Source organism: Jatropha curcas, chromosome 6 (genome assembly GCF_041381405.1).
Source record: "Jatropha curcas cultivar XTBG-Jc1 chromosome 6, XTBG_Jcur_1.0, whole genome shotgun sequence".
Classification (NCBI taxonomy): Eukaryota; Viridiplantae; Streptophyta; class Magnoliopsida; order Malpighiales; family Euphorbiaceae; genus Jatropha; species Jatropha curcas.
The window spans coordinates 7,494,789-7,511,808 of NC_143156.1; the positions used below are offsets into that span (position 1 = coordinate 7,494,789).

At 33.1% G+C, this 17,020-nt stretch overlaps 3 protein-coding genes across 3 annotated transcripts; 2 read left to right on the top strand and 1 right to left on the bottom strand.

Moving 5' to 3' along the window:
- The first annotated feature begins 320 nt into the window (after positions 1-320).
- LOC149495456 (F-box protein CPR1-like) lies at positions 321-1,685 on the top strand. The gene has a single exon (XM_089723441.1). The coding sequence runs from the start codon at positions 427-429 to the stop codon at positions 1,525-1,527; it is 1,101 nt and encodes a 366-aa protein (XP_089579567.1). The 5' UTR covers positions 321-426; the 3' UTR covers positions 1,528-1,685.
- Positions 1,686-8,688: 7,003 nt separating this feature from the next.
- LOC105628937 (putative beta-D-xylosidase 5) lies at positions 8,689-11,686 on the bottom strand. Its single transcript, XM_089723440.1, has 6 exons — positions 11,156-11,686; positions 10,761-11,066; positions 10,491-10,660; positions 9,962-10,404; positions 9,481-9,894; positions 8,689-9,395 (listed from the first exon to the last, which is right to left on the bottom strand). Exons 1-6 carry the CDS (start codon positions 11,642-11,644, stop codon positions 8,788-8,790), a joined length of 2,430 nt encoding a protein of 809 aa, XP_089579566.1. The 5' UTR covers positions 11,645-11,686; the 3' UTR covers positions 8,689-8,787.
- A 1,741-nt stretch (positions 11,687-13,427) lies between these two features.
- On the top strand, positions 13,428-13,889 carry LOC110009889 (pectinesterase inhibitor-like). Its single transcript, XM_020680575.3, has one exon. It carries the CDS (start codon positions 13,428-13,430, stop codon positions 13,887-13,889), a length of 462 nt encoding a protein of 153 aa, XP_020536234.3.
- The last annotated feature ends 3,131 nt before the right edge of the window (positions 13,890-17,020 follow it).

Below are 17,020 nucleotides of genomic sequence, written 5' to 3' on the forward strand. Positions count from 1 at the left end.
ATTTTAAAAACAATTCTAAATAATAAAATCATGTCTATATAAACTAAACAGTCCAAAAGTCATCATTCACAAAAATTTTTAAACTCATTGATATATTCCATATGGAGAATTTCTCTTGCAAATAAATTGAAAAAGTTGGCAAATACATTTTTAAAATAAAAAAAGTGAAGAAATATTTTATTATTTATTAATAGGATGAGATACATTTAAAATATTTATACTAATCATTATATTAATTTCTAAAATAAATATATTTAGTGTTTCTTTTAAACCATTTAATACTAGAGTGAATCGCAACCGAACTCCTTTCTGAACTTTTACAAACAGGGTTAATAAACATAAGTCAGAACCCTAAAAATTAGCACATATAAAAATAAAATTCTGAAGATCAAATCTCCTCAGGAGGACTTCAACGGCGGCGCTGCCATGGAAATTACGATACCTGAAGAAATTGTAGCGGATATATTGTTGAAGTCACAGGTAAAATCACTTTTGCGTTTCAAGTGCATATCAAAATCATGCAATTCTCTAATCTCTAGTCAAGACTTCATCAAATCACACCTCCACCGATCCCAAGGTGATTTATCCAAATTTGTATGTGGTTCAAATTTCTACGATGTCAATAATTCAGGAGAAGCTGTGCCAGTTGAATCTCCCTTAGAGCAACAACTGCCGTTTTTGAATGGCGAGAATTGCACGATTTTATGTTCTTCAGATGGTTTGGTATTGTTACGTATTTCTATAGATAAGCTAAATCATAGGAAAACCAAAGCCAAAGGCAGAGCCGATGCCTATTCTTTAGTCCTATGGAACCCTTCAACTAGACAGCGTGAAGTATTGCCAAACCCTAAAACTTTTGCTCCTTATAACACTTTTGTTTCTTATGGGTTAGGTTATGACTCTGCTACTAATTATTATAAAGTGGTACAATGTGGTTATTACAGGATTCTTGTTTTTTCATTGGAATCTTATTCTTGGGGAAAGCCTAAAGATTTTGGGTTTGATATTACATTTAGTCAGGCGGGGACTTTAACGCATGGAGCTTTCCACTGGATTGCAGAATTGGAAAATTCCAGCAAGATTGTTGTTGCTTTTAACTTATCAGATGAGAAAATAGTACAGCTGCAACTCCCAAACAATGATAATAATATGTATGATTATAAGAATAAGTATGAGTTAAGTGTTTTGCAAGGGAACCTTTGTTTATTGGAGTCAATTAAGAATATTTGTAACGGTGGGAATTCTCCAGGAGCGTATTTGAATATTTGGGTAATGAAAGAATATGGCGTGACAGCGTCTTGGAACAAATTGATAACCATCGCACAAGAGAGAGTATACTCAGTTTCAGCACATTTTTGTTTTAAGAATGATGCAGTTTTTATAGTTAACAAGTCACTTTGGGATATTTCTGCATTGCTACGGTATGATTTGAAGAATAAAGAATTGAAGACTCTGAAGACTTTCGAAATTGAGGTTCCTGAAATGGTTTCATATGTGGAGAGTCTAGTTTCACCAAATTTAATTTGAATAGGATGTGGATTTTTTTTTTTTTTTTTATTTTCTTTACAATAGCAATTTGTCATATGTTCCAATTTCCTTAATTTCATGGCTTTTATTATGTTTCATTTGTTGTTTTTCTTTGACTTTACATGTTACTTCTTTTCTGGTACATACAATTTATGCTCTTGAGGCTTCTGCATATGTATCAATGTCCTTGATTTTATTACTTATTACATTTTTGCATATTAATTGGAATTATACATATAGCTTTATTGTGTATTGTTCTAATCTGAAAACTGAATGCATAAATTGCAGTTCATAAAGAAAACATATATTTTTCATAAATATAACTATAATTTGGTTATGACGATGGCTTGATTCTTGAGATACTAGTATGTATAATAATGATGATATATAGTGAAATTGTTAATTAGTATATTTGCTGTTAGATTATCATTTCCCGCTATGATGATGGGCTTGAAAAATAGCATCTTAGAATAACAATTTTAGAAAAGGTGAAGGTGATAAATATATGTACTAACAGAGAGAAATTTCCACAATTCGATCTCTATTTAGAATCAACGAATACATTAAATTTTGCTTTTTTTCCTTTTTGATATATAACATTTTTTATGGATTCTCTGATTTTTTTTTATAAGCAATTTAATTATTTTATTAATTTTTATAAATTCAGAAAAAACTTAAGATTTTTAGGTGTAGCCAATAAGCTCACCCTAAACAAATCAATCTAACTTGAAAAATACTAGGTAAAGAAAACTGGAACCAAAACAGTACAAAGTTCATAAGGGACAACTAAAGGTATAATCCGAGCCAATGGCTTCTCTGGCTATGGCATTATAGTCCAAATAAAGAATAAGTAAAGGTATGGTGCAGTTATAATTCATCGAGGATGGAACCAAGCAATACTGCTAGCTATTTATTCGAGGCAATGCCACAAAATATAAGAGTCCAGACTAAGCCTGCAGCTGGACCTGACCCTTTAAGTAGGCCTACACCCCAGCTTGAACCCACCCACCCAAACTACGCCTACAGTTGGAACTGCCCCTTAGCATGAGCCAAGCTCCGGTAATGGTCAGGGACCAAGCTAAGATTTATAAAAGTGGGAGCAAAAAATGATTAAAGGTGTCTTAAAAATTTATTAAGAGAATATTATGAAGTAGAGGGCCAAAATGATTAAAGTTGTCTTAAAAATTGCATTAGGCCAAAGTCTAAATCACATAGCTGTATAGGAAATTTTTTTTCCCTAAAAAAGGGAAGGGGGGGGCAATTGTTGTGCTGTGCCCACTCAAGTGGGACCCACAATAAATTTGAAAAGAAAAAAAAAATTAACACACGTTTGTGTTTTTTTATTTTTTCAAAATTCGGCAACCAACCATTCAAAGGTTGGCATGTCATTTGAAAATGGAGTGACATGCATTGGTAATACACGGCTCTCATAACCTGCTTATAAATAGAGGCCGAGGCAGAACACACAACACACACCAGAAAGAAAGAGAAAATGTAGCAAGCGAGAGTGTTATAGTTTTAGGATGGGTTTCCTAAAACTGAGAGAGAAAAATAGTGAGGATATTATTTTGGGGTGTTTTTGGGGAACACTTTGTGTGCCACTATTTTTGTATTACTCTTTTTGTGTACATACTATTTTTAATAGTGGAAGAATGATTCGGAGTTTGTCCCGTAGACGTAGCCCTAAAACAGTTGAGGGTGAACCACGTAAATTTCTGTGTGTCACATTTCTATTTTTCCGCTGCATTAATTTTCTCTTAATTTGATTGAAATGGCCCTACAAGTGGTATCAGAGCTGATACCCAACAATTGGTATCAGAGCTGATACCCAACAACTGGTATCAGAGCTGATGCCTAACAATTGGTATCAGAGTCGAAGGTTTCGGTAGGTCCAGCCGGTCAGATAGCGGTACCGGATCCGTGGATATATTTTGAAAAACAAATATACCACGACGAAGAGAAAATTACGATGAGTCCATTGGTGTTGTCCGCTCGGAAAGACGTTGCAGAATCGACTTAGTGATGAATAGTAAAATAGTAACTCGCGGTTGATGGTGAATAGTTACTATTGGGTGCCCGTCACTGTTAAGCCCAGCACTATTACGTATAGTACTATTTACGAATACAGGTACTATTCACGTATAGTACTATTTACGTGTACAGTTACTGTTCATATATACAGTTACTATTCGAGTATACTATTACTATTCATTGTCACTATTCACATATACTACTGTTCACGTATACGGTTTATGTTGGTGATGATATTCTGCGTAAGTCAAAATGGACAAGCAAAATGACCAGTCTGAATGGCGCGTATTACCAAATGAGAGATCTCCTTATGGTAATTAAAATGCATTTGCCTGTGTTTAGTTCAACTAAACTGGAAGACAAGACTGATGAGGAATGGCCTTTGGAGCATGCGTCCAAATCTCAGTTGGTAGATTTGATGATGAAGGTTTCTGTAGCACCTTCAGAAATGGTAAGTGGAAGCTCACAAAAGGTTCATTTGTGGTAGCTAAAGACCGAAAGCTGTACGTGATGCATGCAAAACTCTCCCAAGACACTTTGAGTGTAGCGGAGAATGATAGTACAGTTGAATTGTGGCATAAACGACTACGCCACATGAGTAAGAAAACTCTGGCAAGAAAGAACATACTACCTGGATCGGATGAAGTTCACCTAGACAAGTGTCCTGATTGTATGGCGGGAAAGTTAAATAGTGTAGCTTTCAATATTACCCCTCCTTCTAGAATGAAGAATGTATTAGATCTGATTCATTCAGATTTGTGTGGACCATTGACGATGTCATATGGTGGAAATTGGTATTTTGTGATATTTATCGATGACCATTCTAGGAAGACTTGGGTATACACATTGAAGCCTTCTAAACCTGGTTGAGAGATAGACAAGCAAGAAGTTAAAGCGTATCAGGACAGATAATGGTGGAGAATATACTAGGCCATTTGATGCTTTCTGCAAAGAGTATGACATTCGACATAAAACAACACCTTCCAAGACGCCGCAACTGAACAGTTTGGCTGAGAGGATGAACAGAACTTTGATGGAGAGAGTTAGATGTTTACTCTCACATGCAAAGTTGTCTAAAAGATTTGGGGTGAAGCGTTACTCACAGCAGTTCGTTGTTCACTCTGTTTCCCTCTACAGTATGATACTCTAGAGAGAGTATGGTTAGGAAAGGATGTTTCCTATGATCATTTGCGGGTGTTTGATTGCAAAGCCTTCGTACATGTCCCGAAGGATGAACGGTCGAAACTTGATGTCAAGACTAGACAGTGTGTATTCATTGGCTATGGCCAAGCCCATTTGGCTATAAGTTTTATGACCCAATCCAGAAGACGATTGTAAGAAATCATGATGCTGTATTTGTTGAAGATCAGACTATTGAAGATATTGAAGCAGAGTGCCAATAGATCTGATGAAGACTCAACAGACATACAGAGAGTCCCTCCAATAGAACACAGACAAGTTGGAGATGAGTGCATGTTCCACAAGAACAAGTGCCAGAGTTAGAAAATCCAAAAGTTCCCAATTAAAATGAACCAAATGAAGATTATGGTGTTCATGTTCAGCCACCAGCACCGGAAGGTTCTCAAACATTAAGAAGATCTAGTAGAGTTTGACAACTATCTACTAAATATTCAGTCAATGAGTATGTACTGACGACTGACGGGGGAGAACCTGAAAGCTTTGAAGAAGCTATGGAAAATGAACACAAGAGGAACTGGATTGAAGCCATGTAAGATGAAATGAAGTCCTTGCATGAGGATGAAACATTTAAGCCGGTGAAGTTGCCTAAAGGCAATAAAGCTTTGAAGAACAAGTGGGTGTTCAGGATCAAGCAGGAAGAACACAGCTCCCAACCACGATTCAAAGCTAGACTGGTTGTGAAAGGATTCAATCAAAGAAAGGGTATTGATTTTGATCTTGTCACCAGTTGTGAAAATGACATCCATTCGGACAGTGCTCGGAATGGCCGCCAATTTTGATATGGAAATCGAGCAAATGAATGTAAAGACTGCCTTCCTATATGGAGATTTGGAAGAAGAAATATACATGGAGCAACCAGAGGGTTTCGTAGAAAAAGAGGAAAAGAGGATTGTGTTTGCAAACTGAAGAAGAGCCTATACGGCTTGAAGCAGGCACTTAGACAGTGGTACAAGAAGTTTGAGTCTATTATGGGGGAGCAAGGCTACAGAAAGACTACTTCAGATCACTGTGTTTTTATGAAGAAATTCTCTGTTGATGACTACATTGTTTTTGCTCTATGTGGTTGATTGTTGGTCAGAAATCTAGTAAGTCTTTGCGTGAGAGACTTGGGACCAGCAAAGCAGATTCTTGGCATGAAGATCGAAGAGCCAAGAAATTATGGTTGTCACGTGAGAAGTACATTGAGAAAGTACTTCAAAGGTTTAGAATGAGAATGCTAAAGCGGTTAGTTGTCCTCTTACTAATCACTTTAAATTGGGTTCTAAACAGTACCCTTCTATGGGCGAAGAGAAGGAAGAAATGAAAAGATGCCGTATGCTTCAGCAGTTGGAAGCTTGATGTATGCCATGGTTTGTACACGGCCAGATATTGCTCACTCAGTTGGAGTAGTGAGTAAGTTTCTTTCAAATCCTGGAAAGGAACATTGGACTGCAGTGAAATGGATTTTCAGGATATACAATCACATTTGCAGGGGAAGCCGTGTCGTGGCAGTTAAGATTACTGAAACGTGCAAAGAGTTGCTGTGTAACAACAGGACTAAGATCGAAAAAAGATCTGCAGGTGGTGCCTTGTGTCAAAAGTCTTCCCGACAAAAGGAGATCGGGCGGCGTGTCCCGCAAAGTTGTAGCGGCGGTACAAGATGGTGGGCAGATCTAATAGATTATAGCTGCAGGGATGATGATGGCTAACGTCTCCACTTGAGTGTGTAGGGGGAGATTTGTTGTGCGGTGCCCACTCAAGTGGAACCCACAATAAATTTGAAAAGAAAAAAAATAAACACACGTTTTTATTTTTTTTTTATTTTTTTTTTTCCAAAGGTTGGCAACCAACCATTCAAAGGTTGGCATGCCATTTGACAAAGGAGTGCCGTGCATTGGTAATGCACGGCTCTCTCAAATGCTCTCATAACCTGCCTATAAATAGAGGCAGAGGCAGAACACACAACACACACCAGAAAGAAATAGAAAATGTAGCAAGAGAGAGTGTTATAGTTTTAGGATGAGTTTCCTAAAACTGGGAGAGAAAAATAGTGAGGATATTATTTTGGGGTGTTTTTGGGAAACACTTTGTTTGCCACTATTTTTGTATTACTCTCTTTGTATACCTACTATTTTTAATAGTGGAAGAATGATTCGGAATTTATCCCGTGGACGTAGCCCTAAAACAGTTGAGGGTGAACCACGTAAATTTCTTTGTGTCACATTTCTATTTTTTCGCTGCATTATTTTTCTCTTAATTTGATTGAAAGGGCCCTACAAATGGTATCAGAGTTGATACCCAACAACTGGTATCAGAGCTGATGCCTAACAGCAATTACTCCTCTCCTCCACCATGTAGCTTCCTACTGGTAATGGTGGAAACCTAGAACCTCAGCATAGGCTGCCATCAATTTATGGTGATGGTAGTAATGAAAAAGAAAACATATAATCATGAGGGATGGGATCTTAAACTGCAGTATGGTAAAGTTGTATATGATAATAGAAATCCGAATCAGTATGATATTGTAAATGGATCTGGAAGAAGTCGGTGTTGTAAACGAAACCGTGAAATGGTAATTCATGCACTATTGTGTGAGTTGCTTATTCTTTAGAGTCTTAATAGAACTAGAATAAGCAACTCACACTATTGTGTGAGTTGCTTATTCTTTAGAGTCTTAATAGAACTACAGAATTTTTATTTTAACAAGTTTTTCAAAAAAAAAAAAAAGTATTATAATATTGGATAATAACAAGGTGGAAAAGGTTTATATATATATATATATATATATATTTTTTTTTTTGAGTATTGGGATGAGGGATATGAATCACGATATATTGTAAGGTTATACATGCACTTACCACTAATTTATGTCTTGCCGTGCGCAAAAGATATAATTTATTCATCTTAAATTCTAAATGTTGCATTTGAATTAATAGTCTACTCATTTAAATAATTAATAATTGATATCAAAAGTCAATTGTTGAATGATTAACAAGTGATACATGGTATCATTTTATAATTGTAATGGCAATTTCGTATTTCATGTAATAAATAAAGGTTTTTGAATATATCTGAAAAGAAATATTTTTTATTAAAACTCTACCAAAAAGGAAATTAGCATACAATTTTAGACAAAAACAAACAGTTTATTAGTTTAACTCATAAAACTCCCCTAAAAAAGCTAAGAAAAATCAAATAATTTTATTTTACAATATATTATTCAAATTGCTATATTGCATACATTTACCAAGAAAAATAATCAATCTGCAGTGAATAATAAGTAAACCATCAATCAAATGGCTAATGAGTAATAATTCAGTTTAAACTTAACGAAACTTAGACTTCATTGCGAGGAATGAGTGATACAATTTATTTTATAATGTGCAATTAAATTTTTGATAACTAGGCTCTAGTCTAGGAATATTCATAAATGAAAAAGATTAATGTTAAAAAGTATATTTGACATTATATATAATATTTATTTCTTATAATTAACTTATTATTAATATCCACTTTGAATAGAATTATTATAAAATTTATTATTACAAAAAAATTGATCTTACAAATGATATTTTCAATGAAATTTATTTACATAATATAACATGGATCATATGCTAATTTCTTTTTGCCAAATTGTTTGTATCATATCCAAACTATTTTTTTTAATAAACATTACATAATCTATATCATGGTTTATATATATATATATATAAGCAAGGATAATATTATTAAAAGGTAGAGAGGGTTATTTGCATCGCCAATATCTGAGAAACCAAGAATCAGGCAGAGCAATTTGTAACTGCAGCAGAAATAAGCGCAGCGCACTCGCCAACCAAAACATATCTTATATATCATGGTTTAATTTATAAGATTTTACGGAAACTAACTTTTTCTCAATTCATTTTTAAGATTTTTAAAAATAATAATAAGAGACATTTACTATCAAAATCATAAATCAAAACTAAATTTTATTCACTTCTAATTTTAGACAATAGCTACGTTGCTAGCTAACATCTCCCTAACTTCAAATTTATTATCACTACTAATTACCTAACTAAAACTAATTTGAAATGGAAAAGAAATTACATCATCCCCAATCATGATAGTGTGCCCTCCCGATGGCAGAACACTATAAGCATTATAGTCTATGATCTGCAGGCTTTTACAAACATTAAACTCAAAACTAACCTTCTGACTACTTTTAGCTTTAACAAAAAGCCTCTTAAACCCAATCACTTGCTTAATATTTGCCCCTATAATTCCTTCCGGAGGCTTGGAGTATACAATCATAACTTCACTTCCATCTCTGGATCCCACATTTTTCAATTCAATATCGAACTGAAAACTTTCCTTACAGGATAAGTCATTAGTTCGGACCGATGGACATGGAGGTGTGAAGGTGTCTTCTTTGTAGTTCAAATTATGGCAATGTTGGAACCTGTTTAGTTTTATATTGACTGATGTTCTTGGAGATGTTAACTTGTAAGTGAAGTTAGTGTAGCTGAGTCCATACCCAAATGGGTAAACTGTAGAGCCATTAAAGAATTTATAAGTTCGACCTGGAAAGCTTAATTCATCATTTGGCCTCAATTGTAGTGATGTCATTGGTAGTTGATCAACAAAATTTGTTTGATGCCAAGTGAGTGGTAGTCTTCCTCCTGAACCGAAAAAAAAGAAAAAAAAAATTACAAAAATTATTAAAAACTGAAATTTCTTAATTAAAACTACTAGTCAGTCAATTACCAGGATTGTGTTTTCCGAAAACAACATCTGCAATGGCCCGACCACCTTCTTCTCCAGGGTACCCAGCCCACAAAATGGCTTTGATGTTGACATTGTTTTTAGCGAAAGTGATATCTATTCCTCCTGCTGACATGATTACGAGAATAACTGGACCTTTGGCAGCATTCGCAACATTGTTGATAAGTTCAGTTTGGTAACCAGGAAGGAGGAGATCCTCCCGATCTCTGGTTTCGGCTTCAACAGACAAGTCAATACCTGCTACTATTATAGTAGCATCAGCTTCCTGTGCAACTTGCATTGCTGGGAATACCAATTTGTCATCCCTACAAGCAACGTCGACGCATCCACTTGCATAACTCACTTTTGCATATGTCGAAAACCCATCAATAGGAGAGATATATCGGCACGGAATTCCTGTAATCAAAATGTTAATTAGATTTATAATACAATTGAACTGTGTTTGTATTTAAAAAATATGTACCTGCATAATTTCCAATCATAGCCTTTGTAGCGTTAGCGTGTGGACCAACCATAGCTAAGGTTTTGATCGTATCAGACTTCAAGGGTAAAGTATCATCATTATTTTTTAGCAGGACAATTCCGTCCCTCGCAGCTTGTGCTGCTAATTCAATGTGTTGTTCGGAACACACGTCTTTGATGCCAAGAGATTGAAATTGAGGGATTCCATCAAAGAACCCTACTCTCAGAAGCACCACATAGAGATATTTAAGTGACCTATCTATGTCTTCTTCCCCGACCTTTCCTTGCTTTACTGAAGCTTCAGTGTTTTTGGTGTAGTATTCTCCACAGTCCAGATCCAAGCCTGCTTTAAGTGTTCTTGCAACTGCATCCTCCTTGGTGTCATCAAGAAATTTATGGCGTTCAACCATAACTTGGATGGAATCACAATCTGATACTATATATCTGTCACGAAAAGAATAAAATCGTTTTCAGTTGTATTAGTTATAGAATAAAGAAATTAAATGAATTCAAGCTGATCATATCTTTACCCGTGAAGATTCCACTCTCCTCTGATGGTTTGATTTAGGAGCTTTGGATCAGCACAAGCAGGTATGCCGTTAACACGATTGAAAGAGCACATAATACTGCTCACATCACCTTCTTTAATGCACATCTCGAAAGGTCGATTAAAAGTTTCTACCATATCTTGTTCATGCACCTGCACTAAGTTATCACTTTAATTAATTCTCATTCATTTTTAAAATTAAGATGATTTTAAATTTTGGAAAAAAAAAAAGGTTTTTCTTCCAGAAAATTACTCTAGCATCAAAGATATAACGTTCAGTGTTATTCCAATTTTCAAGATCATAGGCAGTAAAGTGCTTGCAACATGAGGAAACTTTGAGAGGTCTAGAGTCTGGATCTGGGTGATTTTCAGTCCCTTCCACATCTTGTAATCCTCTTACAAAACTAGAAGCATATCTACCTACGATGAAAGGATCTTCTCCAGGTGTTTCAATGGCTCTTCCCCATCGAGGATCCCTTACTACATTAATAACCGGACTCCAGAAAGTTAATCCAGCCCGACCTAAATTGTACATTGCCCTTGCTTCTGTCGAAACAGCCTGCATTAGTTAAATATTTACATTAATAGCTAACCCGTATGAGCAAAAATCGACTTTTTAATGCTAGAAACAGCAACAAAACTAATTACCTGACCAATAGTTTTCCATAAAGACTCATTAAAAGCAGCTGTTGTGAGTATTACAGTAGGGAAGCTAGTTGCACCAGGAACAACTTCATCAAAGAAAGTTCCTGGGCCTGTACTGGACACACCATGCAAGGCTTCAGACCACCAATTATATTTAGGTAACCCTAACCTAGGCACACCATAAGCCGCATGTCCGAGCTGTTGAACCTTTTCTTGCAATGTCATACGGTTTACCAAGTCTCTAGCCCTAGCATCATAGGGAAGGGACTTGTCACAGAAGGAAAAATTTGCCATGTCCAATCCAAGGGCAGCATACCTAGAAGGGTCACAGACATAAGTGAAGTTAGTCCCAGTAAAGGAAACATCATCTTTGCCTAATGTGGTGGCGTCTAATGGATTTTTCAGTCCATTTCTAGCTGCCGTAGTAGAAATGGCAAAGAAAGCAAAACATAAAAGATTGATAATGAGAATAGCACTTAAGCTTTCAGCCATGGCCTTTTTAGATTTTTCAGAGGTGCTTATGGTTCCAAAACTGGTTATGTTATTTATAGGCAATTCTTGATTTTTTTTTTATTTTTTATTTTTTTATAGTTGGTTTTCAATATCTTGAAACTTTCTAAGCTAGCTGTTGAGTAAGATTCATATATATTTTCAGTTAAGATTCATATATATTTTCATAGAACTTAATCTTATCTTTTGTTGTCCTTTTATTCATAAAGGAAAAAAAAATATTATTTAGTGTTTATCCAATAATAACATTTCTGATAAAAGGAAAAATCTTCGTCTGTTGTTGTTTCGAAAATCTTTTACTTACATATTTATCCACTAATATGATTTGAAAATGAAAAGTTCTTTAGTCTTTTGCTTTGTTTTTTCAATAAGAATCTTTTTTTTAGAGAGAGAGAATTTAATAAAATAAGTTGTTCTCTTTCCATAAAATAAAAATAAATTATCTAACATGGAAAAGTAAATTTTATAAAAACTAGTATGGTCTGTGATTTAATTTTGTAAATATCATATATATAAGTATTTAATTTTACTTATTATATAGATAGCATAATTAATCTGTGATTTTTTTTGGATAAAAATTATTAATAATCTGATAAATATTTTCTTTCTATTTGATTTTTTCTAAGTATTTTTTTTCACACCCTATGTAAATGGAATAAATAATAATTGATTTAATATTATATATCATATATTATATTTTGAGAATAACTTTTGGTTTTATTAGACTATCATCATATGTAATTTTTTTCACATATGAAACTCTCCTATACATGTTTTTTATTTAATGGTTTTACATATTGTATGGATGGCATAATAAACCCCTACGATTTTCATTCACTTTAATTAAATCTTTTATGCAAATTATATTGGTGAATTCATTAGGGTAGCGTTAAGGAATCATGGAAAATTCACATTTACATATTTTCTCATACCAACAAATATAATAAAAATAATACAAATATTTCTCCAGCTTGATGTCTTTATTTCTTGCCTAACATTTAAATATCATTTCAAATATTACAATAATTTGATAATAATATTACATATATACCACATTTAATTTTTCTCTAATTTTAACTTAAAAAATTATTACCAAGGCATTTTTTTCTTAACATCCATTCCCAAAATTATAGATGCTTGCTATTATAAAATTTTTATTCAAAAATAAAATCGTTTATTTCTGAATTATTTTTATAGTAATTAACACTTCCACATTTTGAAAGTTTTATTACTTCTTACGAACAGAAAACAAAGAATTTATTCTCGTATGATTTGGTGGGAAAGATATTGCCCAAATAACCTCAATTTAATGTACAATTTTGTTTAATAATGTTCATACACTTCCATAGTTATTGGGATTATTACGATCCACTCAATTGCAAAAGATAACTTTGTGAAATAAAACTGCCATATATAGACAATCCAGAAACCAGATATAACATTGGACTTTTGTAATTTGAGAATCAATAGATTATTCTGTTATTTTTACCTGTTAATTGGTTCTCCACATTTTTTTTTACCTACTTATTCTCCTCTTATTTCTTTAACAATCAAATCCAAATATAGAAAATAGTTAAAAACAACCTAAAATACCCAAACTTTTGTTTAGTACAAATACAAGAAGAAGGCAAAAGAAAAATTCGCCAAGAGAAAGATTTTCATTGACATATATACGAGAAGGCAAATAAAGAAAAATTGGCGAGAGAGAAAAATCCCACGAAACATCATGTCTTCGAAAATCTTTTTCTTTGCCCTATTTTTTGCCATGATTTCTACTAGTCACCAAGCCTCAGAATTGTTAAATCAATCCTGTGACAAAACCTTATACAAGGATTTCTGCAAAGAAGCTTTAGGATCAGCCCCAGCAAGTGACATGCAAAGCTTGACAAAAAGTGCACTTGACATAGCATCAGTGAGCGCCAATGAAGTATTGAAGCTCATCCCCAAATTGCTCGAAACAAGTTCAGATGCATCTGTAAAGCAGGCTTTAACAGATTGCTCTGAGGTCTATCAGAGCGCCCTTGATCAGATTAAGGAATCAACGGCTGCTGTTGATGCTAAGGCTTATAATGATGTTAATACATGGATTAGTGCTGGGATGACCAGTTCTGAGACTTGTGAGGAAGGTTTCAATGGAGTTACATCTCCATTGACTAGTGTCAACACAAGATTTAGCCAAATTTCCAGTATTATTTTAACATTTTCAAATCTCTCCGCCAAAAATTGAACTCTTATGTGAACAATCATTTATGGAAATGAATCCATATTAACATTTGATTTTATAATTTTTTTTAAATTTTTCTAGTTTCTCTTGTTTCTTGCACTAAATCACTAGTAAGTCGATCTAAACTTGCTATTTAGCTTTGAAATGCATTTTAATTAAATAAAAAAATCAAGTTGTTAATTAAAAATTGAAAAATGAGATTTTTTACTCCCACATGCATGTTTAGAAACTAGAGGGAATAAAAATCAATTTGGTCCATGAACTTGTTTAACAGAATAAAAAATGTTAGATTTGACCTTTAGGCCAATTTAGCCCTTCAACATCTATAAAATGATTAAAAAGATCTGATTTCACTTTTTTAAGTTAATTTAACTCTTGAGCTTATTTTGATTTTTATAAATTAATAATTTATTTAATTTAACATGATTGATTTTTTATCTCTTTTTGTCCAACACTAAGAACACTCTTATTAAACTTTTTCAACACTTATGAATATAAATTTAAAATTCATAAAACATCATTTCTTGTAATATAATAAATTTATAAACATATGCAGTATAACTTCAATTTATTCAACATGAAAAATGCATATATTTCATAAGCGATAACCCAGTAATAAAGGTTGATTTTAAAATGTTCAAATTAATATATATTTATAAATTCAAAATTATCAATCAATGTAAAGAGAGATACAATGTACTTCATTTATCATTTTCCTACATTTTATAATTAATTAACTTTTTAATAAATTAGTCGGCTCGATCCCAACTACAGTTTTTATTTAATAATTTTTACATTATAAGTACAGTGAAGAATTAGATATTAAATTGACTCAAAATGTCAAATATGATTTTTTTAATTATTTCAAATAAGTTCAGGAGTTAAATTGGCTTAAAAAGTAAAATCAGATCTTTTTAATAATTTTATACATGTTTAAAGGCTAAATTGCCCCAAAAGTCAAATTTGACTTTTTTTTTTTATCCTGCGAAACAAGTTCAGGTACCGGATTGACCTTTATTCCAAATTAGAGCTCCCTCTTTAATTTCTATGATTTTGGTTGAGTTCTATTGATGGAAAATTATTGTGGATTGACTTATGGACCAAATCAATGAAATTAAAGATTTTTAATTGAAAAGAGTATATTTCTGACCACACTTGAAAAAAAAAAAGATAAAATCGAAACATTTTTTAGAAAATCTTTAATTTCATTGGTTTGGTCTATAAGTTGGATAATAGACCCAATTTAGACAAGTTTTTTTCCATAAAAGTTACCGGAACAATTAATAGTCACTAAAAAAACTAACATTGTTAAATAGGGCATACCAAGGTATAGCCTAGTAGTAGGTGTATATATATGACCCGACAATAGATTCGGGTTCGAATTCTCCTTCACCTAATATCCGAAAAAAAAAACATTGTCAAATAGGAATATTCATGGTACAAGATAACATTGTGAGATAAATGTGTCATTATTATGATTTTTTTTTTTTTACTTTTATCCTATTAATTTGTTCTTTTCTTATTATGCTCTTATCCAAAAATACAAAATAGTTACAAACACCTTAAAATAGAACCTATCAAAAAATAGAAAATAGTTAAACGTAACTTAAAATACCCAAACCTTTGTTTAGCACAAATACAAAAAGACGGCAAAAGAAAAATTCGCCAAGAGAGATTTTCATTGACATATATACAAGAAGGAAAATAAAGAAAAATTAGTGAGAGAAAAAAATTCCGTGAAACATCATGTTTCCAAAATCTTTTTCTTTGCCTTATTTTTCGCCATGACACCAACAGGGCTCAGATTTAATAAATCAATCTTGTGAAAAAACATTATACAATAACTATTGCAAAGAAGCTCTAACAGTAGGCCCAACAAGTGGCCCGCCAACCTTGACAAAATATGCACTTTACATAGCATCATTGAGTGCAACTGAAATCTCCAAAGCTATCACCGGAATGCTCAACACAATTTCAGATGAATTTGTGAAGCAACGACTAAAAGATCGCTCTAAATAGTTAATTTTGTGTTACTTCTCAACAATTTATGTATTTTTTAAAAGATAGAGATTAAATAGTTAATTTCACTAAATTAAATGTACTAAATAATAATTTACTCCTATATAAACTATTTTTGGTAAGTCTAACACGTCAAGTTACCATATTGAATAAGGGGATTCAATTGCTTAAATCGGTCTATATTTCTTTTTTTTTTTAAACTTTCCATGATTATATCAAGCTATAAATAATTTTTAATTAGGATGGGAATTGAATTCCGGTAGTCAAACCCTAATTAGCAATTACATAAAATTCCATCGAGAGAGAATCTCAACATCCACGCTGCCATGGAAATCAGAGTAACTGAAGATATTGTAGCGGAGATATTCTTAAAACTAAAGGTAAAATGTATATCAAAATCATGTCATTCTTTAATCTATAGTCCAAACTTCATCAAATCACACCTCCACCACCAATCCCAAGTTGATTCATCCAAATTCTTTTGTGGTTCATATTTTTATGATGTTAATGATTTAGAAGAACCTATGCCAATTAAATATCTCTTGAAGCAACAGCTGCGATTTTTAAATTACAAGAATTGCAGGATTTTATGTTCTTGTGATGGTTTGATATTGTTACATGTCTCTTATCCAACTCCTTATTCCAAAGTTCGAAGGAAAACCAGAGCCATTGCCTCGAAGTTTCTTCCATGGTATCTTTTTAGTAATAACATTGTCTCGAATCCAAGTCGTTACTATTCCATTATCATATGGAACCTTCGACTAGAGAATTGCCAAAACCCTAAAAATAGTTCTTTAATGTCTCTTACTCTTATGGATTAGGTTACGACGCTGCTACTGATGATTATAAAGTTATACAATGTGCATATAGCGACGATGACCATTTAAAATAGCTCATTGTTCTTTCACTGAAATCTAATTCTCTACGAAAGATCAGAGATTTTAACTTCAAAATTAGACTTAGTAAAGCTGGGAAATTTAGCGCATGGAGCTTTCCACTGGGTTTTAGAATTGGGAAATTTCAGCAAGGTTATTGTTGCTTTTAACTTAGCAGATGAGAAAACATTACAACTGCAACTTCCCAACTGTAAGAAACAGGGTCTTGTCAATGTTTGA

What these genes read in the sequence shown, in the direction of transcription:
- LOC110009889 (XM_020680575.3), top strand. Translation starts at nt 13,428, where the DNA reads ATGATTTCTACTAGTCACCAAGCCTCAGAATTGTTAAATCAATCCTGT.
- LOC105628937 (XM_089723440.1), bottom strand. Translation starts at nt 11,644, where the DNA reads ATGGCTGAAAGCTTAAGTGCTATTCTCATTATCAATCTTTTATGTTTT. An exon ending in GTTATATCTTTGATGCTAGA is followed by an intron (nt 10,661 to 10,760) that starts GTAATTTTCTGG and finishes AACTTAGTGCAG; the next exon opens with GTGCATGAACAAGATATGGT. An exon ending in TTTCGGAAAACACAATCCTG is followed by an intron (nt 9,396 to 9,480) that starts GTAATTGACTGA and finishes TTTTCGGTTCAG; the next exon opens with GAGGAAGACTACCACTCACT.
- LOC149495456 (XM_089723441.1), top strand. Translation starts at nt 427, where the DNA reads ATGGAAATTACGATACCTGAAGAAATTGTAGCGGATATATTGTTGAAG.